We start from the raw sequence: 10,888 nt of genomic DNA on the forward strand, positions 1-10,888 counted from the left end.
AAATTTATATGGAGCAGCCGAAAGGCTTTGTGGTATCCGGCCAATAATGTCTAGCCTACAAACTCCGGAAGAGTGTATATGGCCTGAAGCAGGCACATCGGCAGTGGTATAAGAAGTTCGATGACTTCATCCAATCGGTCAGTTCTCCAAGAGCGATGAGGATCACTGCCTCTTCACTAAAACAATTCAAGGTGGGTCACTCATCATCTACATGGACGACATGCTACTCTCCAGCCGACATGCTAGAGAGCTCACTAGACTTGTCCGTCAACCGTTCGATTTGGCCAACCCAATACTCAAAACCAAATTAGTAGCAAAGGGATTCTGGCAGGAATATGGGGTCAATTTTGATGAAATCTTTTCACCAATGGTGAAAATGACGACCCTTCGCTTCATGCTAGACGTCGTGACAGCTGAGGACTTAGAGATGATCTAACTAGATGTCAAAATGGCCTTCCTCCATGGTGACCTAGAGTAGGAAATTTATATGGAGCAGCCGAAAGGCTTTGTGGTATCCAACCAATAACATCTAGCCTGCAAACTCCGGAAGAGTATATACGGCCTGAAGCAGGCACACTGACAGTGGTATAAGAAGTTCAATGACTTCATCCAATCGATCGGCTTCTCCAAGAGTGATGAGGATCATTGCCTCTTCACCAAAACAGCTCAAGGTGGGTCACCCATCTTCCTCATCATCTACGTGGACGACATGCTACTCTCCGACTGACATACTAGAGAGCTCACTAGACTTGTCCGGCAACTGCAGTTGAAGTTTGCCATGAAGGACCTCGGCCAAAAAAGACACTTTTTGGGGATGAAGATAAATCAAATTCGGAATCAACGACAACTATTTCTGTCTCAAGCCAACTATATTGGACATGTCTTGGAACACTTCAACATGCAATTGGTCAAATATGCTCGATTAGCCTTTGGTTGTCTTAGAGAGACTGTCCGACATCTAGTCCGGAGGGGGAAACTATGAAGCCGGTACCTTACGTACCGCCCGTTGTCTCCTTGATGTATGTGATGGTCACGACACGACCAGACTTAGCTCATGCCGTAAGAGTTGTCAGCTGATTTATGCACAATCCTGATCGGTTGCATTGGAACGCAGTAAAGCATGTGTTTAGATATCTGGTAGGCACAAAAGACCACGACATCCTATTCAGTCCAAACAAGACTTCAAGTGTAGTTAGATACACTGACTCAGACTTCGACGGCTACATGGACAACCGAAAGTCAACAACTGGATACTACTTCAAATTCGGCAATGGAGAAATCTCGTGGAAGTCGAAACTGCAGGAGTGCATGGCCACATCAACGATCGAGGCTAAATATGTAGCCTCGTCTAACGTAGCCAAAGAGGCCTTATGGCTCGGTCGACTGGCACACACATTTCAACAAGCTGACTCTGACTCGACTCTAGTTGTTTATAGTGACAATCAAGGTGTTATCGGTTTGTCCAAAAATTTGGTTCATCATAACGCCTCAAAGCACATAGATGTATGATATCACTTCATTCGAGATTGCGTCATTTCCGAGAAGGTCGGCCTTGAGAAAATACCAATGGCTGACAATGTAGCAGATAGGTCTTTTGGCAGACTGATTTCAGTCTCTTTGGCACTAGATGGGCGTCATAAAAACTTAGTCCGATTAAGTCAAACAATAAGGAGGGTTTCAGGCAATCGGCTTTGACATCTTGAGATTCGGCTTCAACCCATCTGGCTTCGCCCAATACAACCTTTTGTTCCCGGACATTGTCGCTTCAAACAAAAGCCGACTTGTCTAACAACCTTTACATATAAATCTGTAGTTTCCTTTTTTTTGTTCAATGTTCTTTTATAGATTTTTGTTGTATACGTCCATTACGGGGGAATGTCGAATACGGGTACATAATGTACGAATTCACACTGTCCCATTGGACAGACTAAGTCTAGGCCATATTCGTAAATATTGGAAAGGGTAGTTGTCCTAGTTCAGTTTGTATTTAAATTGAACTTTGTAGCCTAGTTGGGAGTTGTTGTCGTCATTCTTTGTAACCTAGTTCAGTTTGTATTTAAATTGATCCTTCCGGGGGGGGGGGGGGGGGGGGTCTCTATCTTGGGCTTCCAAACTCCGATTCGTGAACACCAAAATTCTACATGCACCTTGTTGCAAGCACTACGCAAGTGGGATGATGTCCTTTTTTCGCTTTCTAACATTATTTTCATAATGTTCACGAAAACAGTAGGTTTGGAGGCCTTTTCTTGTTGATCCAAGATATATCCTCATCCCTCCAGAGTACAAACATATTAAAAAGCATGTCAAACATCGCAGACCTCACAAAGCTAAAAAGAAGCCTTGAGACACTTTGCAAAAATAAAATAAAAACGTGCGCTCTTTTCTCGCACATCACCATACAGACCAGAGTAGCACGTGCTCTTTATCTCTCTCTTCTCTCTCTCTTCTATCTCTGCTCTCTCTCTCTCTCTCTCTCTCTCTCTCTCTCTCTCTCTGTTCTCTCTCTCTCTGTTCTCTCTGTTCTCTCTCTTCTCTGTGTTGTGTCTGCCTGCCTCTTTCCTCTTTCTTGAGATCAAAACCAACATGGAATCCTCGCTGTCTCTGATCTCATCTCTATCTTCTTCTTCCTCCTCCCTTTTCTTCTTCTCCTTCCCTCTCTCTCTGTCTCTCTCTCTGCCTGATCTCTGTTTCTAGCAAAGATTCCAAGACCTGCCTGATCTCTCTCTCTCTCTCTCTCTCATTCTGTGCATGCCTCTGTTTTTCTTTATCTCATCCTAATGTAAAGATCGATCTATCTCTCGGTTCGATTGTAGATCCACAGACGCCCACCCACTCTCTCTCTACACACAGACACACACAGACACACACAGACACACAGAGATATGGCATCCTGGTTGAGCAATAGATTGAAGACCTCGAGAAGCAAGAAGAAGAGCACTAGTTTCGAGAACCCTGTAGAAGGCTCTAGTAGCAGGGGCAGGACTTCTTCATCCACGCATAATGGCAGCAGTGGAGGCGAATATATGAGAAGGAGATCCAGTGAAGACGTGAATGGATTCAACCAAAATGATGGGCAATACATGAGATGCGAAATGAAGTCTCCCACAACTCCTCACCCGTTGCCTTGTATTCCACCGGGAGTCACTGCCTCTCCTTTAGTTCCTCTTCCTTCACCCACGAAACTATCTAATATCACAGCAACAGCCAATGACAATAGCGCGCCTCTGACACCATCCAGTCCTCCCTCTACCACTGTCCTTCATCATCATTGTGCTAACCCAATCTCACATGGAGAATTTGATTTCAGCTCGGGATCTGGTTCCTCGAGTACTGCATCTGATGACCCACCCGACATGGGAAGCATCCTTCATTCTTTCCCTCACTTGCAATTCCTTTCCCAAAGAGTACCAAACACTAGAGATTTCACCCATGATTTGCAACAACATGCTGTGAGGTAGGTTTCAACATATGGTTTTCATTCTCTTGAAGATTTGTTTTTCCTTGAAAAGTCAATTGGTATTCATTTGGAGCTCTACTTGTATGTGTATGTGCGAATGTCAACACGATGCTTAATGGATGTTTTGCATATCATGTCGTGCATATGCATATGCATAATGGTAAACCGAATCTTAAATGGTATGTACTTTTAATTCCACGCATAAATGTGTGCGTATATTTAGGTATATGTGCTATGGTAACATGATGAATAATGATATGTCAAAGCTTCAACCACATGTGTGTGTGTGTGTGTGTGTGTGTATTTGTGCATATAGTTATATGGAAGCTTAATGAATGTCAAGTTGTATCCATATGGCATGATGAGTAAAAAAGAAGATGTATGTGCATGTGCATGATAAAGTAATGAATCTCAAGATACAAGTGTATGTGCATATGGTGGTAACATGATGAGTAATGAATGTCAAAGATGTAGCCACATGCTTGTGTTGCTCAAATCATAATTGTGTAGTTACATGTAGCTATACTCATAGTATAATGACATTCACTGTCATCCAAGTTTATTGCTATATAAAGGGCCTACGCTAACTCCCAATAATGTAATTATGTGTATGCTCATAAAATACATTTGCTGAACACATGTTTCATGGCTTGAACAGGGAAACACATTCGGGAGTGTCTCCCAGATACAGCAACTTCAGTCCCAGAGAATTGCAATTTCGAGACCATAGCTATCAGGTACAAGGGTTGGCCACATCTCCAGTGAGAACTCATTCTGGAAACATGATGGATCCGGATAGAAATGGAACCCCTGGCTATTTGGAAAGTCCTGTAAGAAGTCCCAGGGGGCGATTTTCTACAAATAATCACTTTGGCACCTCAATCAAGGTAAGTCAACTCCATAGCTAATTTGGGTTATATGTATCTAGATGTATTTCGTTTGCCTGGAAAGTTATAATAAGTTGTCAACTTAAACCATAGGACCAAAGGAGTCCAGGGCATTCACCAATTCCAAGCCCCACTGTGAAGAGCCCTGGTCCAAGTCCCAGAGCACTTTCTCCATTACATCCTATGGCATTTGGTGGTATTAGAAAAGATTCTACCCTCAATAGGCATGACAACATCGCTCATCCTTTGCCATTGCCACCAACCAAAAACATTTATATGGAGATGATGCCGACATCTGAACACCTTCAAGGCGGATTGCATTCAAACACGAATAACCCTGTCCCTTCATCAAGTTCAACTATCTTATATGGTCCGGAAAAGCCACCCATTAGTATTCAAACTGGGTGGCGTAAAGGATCTGTTCTTGGTACGGGGTCCTTTGGTCAGGTCTATATGGGCTTTAACAGGTGCCTTTTTATTGATCTTTCGATGCTGTGTATTGATAATTGTAGGATTCTAACAATACGTCCCCCACAAAACTGATTTTTCTGGAAGTTTTTTCTTTTCACTAACTCTTTTCCCCAGTCATATTATTTTTCATCCTCTCTTTAATATTAGCCTGGTCCTTGCCAAGCGTTTTTCCCAGTCTATTCACAATTAAATTGATGAACTTGCAACTCCTGCTATGTTTTATGTAACTTGTCTTCTAAGCCCTCAACAGAGAGAATGGCATACATTTTGCAGAAGAACTTATCTAGATTCCATGTCTGCCAAATATTCTTTTTACCACATTGCAACACCAATGAACAATTTTTTACCCTTCGTATGTACAATTATGGGTACATTTGTTCTTAGAAATGTCGTTCAGGATGATGCAAAATGCTTTCAAATATTTTAACTGTCACTATCTTGAGTTTCTACGCCGATTTCTTATTAATTAGTTTGCTTTGTGTTGAAGGTAATAAGGATTGTTTCATTATTGCGTTTTACTTGTACAGAAATCCTTTTCTATATAGAAAATCACTCAAGTGTTGTCAGTTGTTTTACAGTGAGACTGGCCAGTCTTGTGCAATAAAGGAGGTAGTTATTATTCCAGATAATGATAAATCCATGGAAAGTGCAAAGCAGCTTATGCAGGTGCTTATTCTGAAGAAAACATTTGATGGTTTCATGATGCATTGGATTGTTTGGAATCTGCATATAAGGATTGTTTTGAAGAATATTGTGTTTCCTGTATGATCAACCGTTTAAATAATTAATTATATTTCCAGGAAGTATCTTTGCTCAGTCAAATGAAGCATGACAACATTGTTCAATATCATGGGATTGAGATGGTACCACTCTTCGCATTTTTATTTTTCATTTTCCACCATGGCAAAAGAGTACACTTATCAATGATGATGGAGCTTTTTTTCAGGTTGACGATCGCTTATTTATTTACCTCGAATATATGTCGAATGGATCAATTCACAACATTATCCGGCAGTATGGACCCTTGAGTGAGAACTGTATCCGTGCTTATACATGCCAGATTCTCTTGGGACTATCTTACCTTCACAGCAAAAGCACTGTTCACAGGTGAAATTCTCATTGTAATGTCTTCTAATCCATACTAATTTTATCATATCTTCTGTGTGAATCATATTTGATGCTTTCATTAGGTTAAGTTGTCTTGCAAAGCTTTCACCATTTTTTCTCCGGAAATAATTAGGTTAACATCTCTCTTTTTTTCTCTTTTGTTGGTCGTTTTTGATGACACAACACTTACCAATTGTGAGCTTTTCTTTTTGATAGGTTGTAATGGCATTTTTTACTATATTATATCTTTCTTTTTTCTCAAAACTACCGTTTACAGGCTTGAGGTCTCAGAAACATTCTCTGAAGCACCGTTGTTTCTTTTACTAGTGTACTTTGTATTCAACATTGTTGTGTATATGTTGTAAGTAACACTTACGTAGGATTTCTCTCTTTTCTGCTAGACAATATTACAATATATCTGACGTGAGAATCTTACATGTATCGATGACGAGATTCTTTAGTCATTTCTTATTATATTTCAATTTACATTTTTACTCAATTACATTTACTTTGGTTTGTTCTCAAAGATGAAACAACATATTAAGATGTAATCTCTTGTTTAGTCTTCGTCCCATAGGCCATTCTGCCCTTTTAAAAGATGTTAATATCTCTCTCTTTCTTCTTTCCCTACCTCGTTGATTTGCACAATAATTAAATTCATTCAAATTTGTGTTAGAGAAAGTGAAAGAAAAAAGTAAACTAATGTGGATCATTTGATCCAGGGATATAAAAGGGGCAAATATTCTTGTTGATAAAGGAGGAGAAGTAAAACTTGCCGACTTTGGAATGGCCAAACATGTAATAAACTGGACTTTTACCATCTCTCATCTTTGATGTGCTGTTTTAAGATTTCATTTAGTTTTTATTCTATCTTTAATAAACTGAGAGGTTGTTAGGATTGCTACCAGCTTAATGGATTTCATTACTTGTCACAGATGGCAAACACAACATTTCTTCTCTCATTCAAGGGGAGCCCATACTGGATGGCACCGGAGGTATTCTTCTTAGAAATGCCATTGTATTTATGCCACAATGCGTTATTGTCATTTAATCTTAATGCAATGAATGGATGTATATGTCAGATGCATGTTCAATAATACTGGTTAAAATGCTATATTTTGACATTAGTGGGTGATGTTGTATGAAGGTTATACAAAACAAAAATGGTTATGATTTTTCTGTGGATATATGGAGCCTGGGTTGTACGGTTTTAGAGATGGCTACCGGAAAACCACCATGGAGTCAATATGAAGGGGTAGGTTCTTTTAACTTGGAAGAGGTTTTCAGATCTCCATTGTCATAGCAATCTCAATCATATACATAACATACTAGATGGGTATTCCTTGGGTAACTGAGAATAACATTATATCATTAGCAGCTGATATACATAATATACATACACAGGCATAGGCGTAGGCGTAGGCATAACCATAGCCGTAGGCATATAACCATATGCATATGCATAGACATTGACAGAGACATAGAAATAGACAGACGTAGACAGAGACAGATGCATATACACGTGTGTGTGTGTGTGTGCATGTACATGTACAGATACACGTGTACACATACACGTACATATACATATACATATACATATACATATACATATACATATACATATACATATACATATACATATACATACACATACTCATAATAATGTTATGTCACTCCAGATAGCAGCTGTCTTTAAAATTGGCAATAGCAAAGAGATTCCTGCTATACCAGAATTTTTATCAGAGGATGCGAAATCGTTCCTGAAAAGCTGCTTACAACGAGATCCTCAAATGAGACCGACGGCTGCCCAGCTTTTAGAGCACCCATTTGTCCGAGGAATCCAAAGATCTGATTCAGCTACATCCAAAGAGATGACCTCTGATGTGCAAAAATCGGTATTATTTCCGGTCTTTCTTTTCACCTCCTCTTTTGTAAGCAAGTTTGTCAAACATATATGTTAATGGTTCATATTCGTAAACTTTTTGTTTTATGTTTTATGTGGAACAGAGCATTATGGAAAGCCCTTGTAATATACCAAATCACTCCGGGAAGAAATCCACCCCTGCTTCTCCCATAAGCTCCCGACCTAATAAAGCCTACAATGCTGAGGATCACGATTTCAATTCTTTTGGACATCCACCAGCTTCATCATTCGAGAATCCCAACTTGAGTTGTAAATCACCTACACGAGTAAGTACTGATGCGTTTGCATCATCACCAACAGAAAAGTCATTTAGGAGCCCAAAGTCACAAACTAAAGCGAATATGAAGTTGAACCAGATCAAGATGAATGATAACAGCCCAAGACACCATAATTTCTCCATGTGGAATGAAGTTGACTATGCTTATGGGGATCGAATTCAAGAACCTCATAGGAAAAGTTCAGACCAAGTTCTCCACAGGAATACGTATAATTTGTCCCAGCAATATTCTCACAGCCCCAGATCATCGTACTTCCCAATTCCATTACAATCAGGTCGGTGAGATCAAGCTACATGATGATAATAGCAAAACTTCTACATTGGGTGTTTATTTAACGAAGAGTCTCAGTAGCTGAGGTGAGTGAGTGATACTCAATCATACATGTGATTTATATTTCTTCATTCCATTTTTTTGTTTTACTTATCGAGAAAAGCATAGCTTTTATAATAAGGGTTTAGCAAAAAATCCTTCAGAACTACATTCTGGCTGAATAATGCTCAATGTGTAATCTTACATGCAACAATGGAGTTATTTCTGCTAGTAATGTGCAAAATGTGCGACCTTACATACATCAATTGAGTCATTTGTGCTAGTTATTTGTGTCATCTTACATACATCAATGGATGGATACATGCATATAAGGTGACACACTAGTTCATGTCATGTTTTCCTTTTGGTAATTTATGCGTCAATGTAAGTCCTTTCTTTAGTTATAGTTTTATTTGTAAAAATGTGTTCGATATGTGCATACATACATATCTGTCTCTCTATCACTCACACACACACACACACATACACGCTTGTGTACACACACACACACTAACACACACACACACACACACACTATACACGCTTGTGTGTGTGTGTGTTGTGTACATGCATACATAGAGACAGTTCCCATGTTTGATACATAAATAAATCAGGTACTTTTTTACATGCTAGTAACACTTATTTTTTGCCATCACCATTGACATTTTTCCCTTGTGGCTGCAGATATTGCTGTTGTGTTGTGTAAAAAGCCTATTCAATGTATTACGACAATGTGAAATATCTTCCACAATGCTACTCTCTTTCTCTCTCTCTCTGGTAAAAGCACACAATTATATTAATTGTATGTAAAATCCACTTGTTACAACACTTCTCAGTCTCCTCTACCTATCTATCCTTCAATTATATTAATTGAAGGTCTCTCTCTCTCTCTCTCTCTCTCTCTCTCTCTCTATATATATATATATATATATGTCCTTTCTCAAATGTAATTTTGAATTGTAGTTGAGTGGTAATTTTCATCAATTTCAAAATGTCAATGTTGTTCATTAGACATGTAGACCTACTCTATCCAATATACAGGCTTTCTACCTGTCTTCAATTGAGCCAACCACAACAATGTTGCTTTATGTAGATATTTGTATGGATTTAGCCCGTCACATGAAATTATAAGCCTGCTTCCTAACCATATTATTTGGTTCGACTTGAAGCTCCTTGGTACATGTAGCAAGGCATCATGACTTATTTCTAAATTGGATACTCATTAACGTGAAATATAGGACCAAGTAAGGCATCATTAACAAATTATGAGTCATTAATAGGAATGATTATTATTTTTAAGTCTGGATCAGTTGTGTTTGAAAACTGTTCACAACATGCTTCCAAAAACCATGGGCTGTTAAATAGTGTTGGTCAATATGTCACATGGACAATGTTGTTGGAACATCAAAACTAATGTTGATACAACATCACTATCCTTAAAATGAAAAACATTTTGTTGTAGAAAATGTGGCAAGCATTGAGGCCTCATGTGTTAAATTATATGCATATATTCCCATTAACTATTATTGATGTTGTGATCAAACTTTGCAAAAAGTGGCTCTAGAGAATAACTATAGGAACAAGGATAGAGTTTTGTTGCATATCATTTTCCATTGTCAATTTGGTTTTGTATTCCATAAATTGTTAATGAAGTTATGGTGACAATTCCAAGTGAAAATCTCTCACCTTCATGAATCTCAAGGGAACCTAGGTTTTGCTTGAAATGCTTGAGAAGTTTTTGAACAAGAAGTCTTGTCTACTCTATATACAACTATTTTAAATTAAGATAAAACTAATGTGGAGGTACTTTTAAAAGGAAAGAAATATATGTTTCATCTCATCCATGAGGGAGATTTACACATTGCATAGTGTAACCGTGAAAGTCTTGAACTTCATCATCTCATCTTGATGACTAAGGATAGGATGCATCTAGTTAAACAACCCGCTACCTCTTTTGTCTTTTATTACGAACCATCACATAAGGTACTTATTATCAACAACCTTAGGATTTAATGTGCAACCAACAAATTTATTGGAAATGTATATTTAAGCATAATAGGCTTACTAGAATGGCAATTTCCAACTTGTCTATCCATTGACGTTCGAACACACAAATGTTAATTGAGCAAACACACAATGGTAAGATGTTTTAAAAAATCCATATAATATGAGACAAATTGACATGTTTGTTTGTGTGTATATATATTCATAGCTTTCTATAACCAAAACAAATGTAGAATTGACTAATAAACCCCATAACATAAAACAAAGCTATTGTAATCTAGAGCGCAAAAAATTATTAGCTACACAAACAACCTAATAGTATAAAAAGATGATATATCTACTCATGTGTCATGACACATTTATTTATCAACATTATGTCATAAATGATCCAATTCTTCTATTCCTCATATCTTTCTAAGTTTCAAAATAATCACCCAGATAACCTCTTCAA

General features: G+C 38.3%; 1 protein-coding gene across 1 annotated transcript; it reads left to right on the forward strand.

The window, feature by feature from the left end:
* Window positions 1-2,833: 2,833 nt before the first annotated feature.
* Window positions 2,834-9,595, forward strand: LOC147863233 (uncharacterized). Its single transcript, XM_087321129.1, has 12 exons — window positions 2,834-3,454; window positions 4,116-4,344; window positions 4,438-4,811; window positions 5,394-5,481; window positions 5,616-5,678; window positions 5,762-5,922; window positions 6,645-6,720; window positions 6,858-6,917; window positions 7,070-7,177; window positions 7,602-7,817; window positions 7,930-8,480; window positions 9,118-9,595. The coding sequence occupies exons 1-11, from the start codon at window positions 2,883-2,885 to the stop codon at window positions 8,404-8,406; spliced, it is 2,424 nt and encodes an 807-aa protein (XP_087177255.1). The 5' UTR covers window positions 2,834-2,882; the 3' UTR covers window positions 8,407-8,480; window positions 9,118-9,595.
* The last annotated feature ends 1,293 nt before the right edge of the window (window positions 9,596-10,888 follow it).

This window comes from Azolla caroliniana, unplaced genomic scaffold (genome assembly GCF_043228905.1).
Source record: "Azolla caroliniana isolate FFs.n. ecotype wild unplaced genomic scaffold, voAzoCaro1.0.p SCAF_6, whole genome shotgun sequence".
NCBI classification, from domain to species: Eukaryota; Viridiplantae; Streptophyta; class Polypodiopsida; order Salviniales; family Salviniaceae; genus Azolla; species Azolla caroliniana.

Excerpts from the sequence above, each read along its gene's own strand:
- LOC147863233 (XM_087321129.1), top strand. The coding sequence starts at position 2,883 with ATGGCATCCTGGTTGAGCAATAGATTGAAGACCTCGAGAAGCAAGAAG. Across the intron at positions 6,918-7,069 it reads CATACTGGATGGCACCGGAG|GTTATACAAAACAAAAATGG; the intron begins GTATTCTTCTTA and ends TGTTGTATGAAG. Across the intron at positions 7,818-7,929 it reads CCTCTGATGTGCAAAAATCG|AGCATTATGGAAAGCCCTTG; the intron begins GTATTATTTCCG and ends TATGTGGAACAG.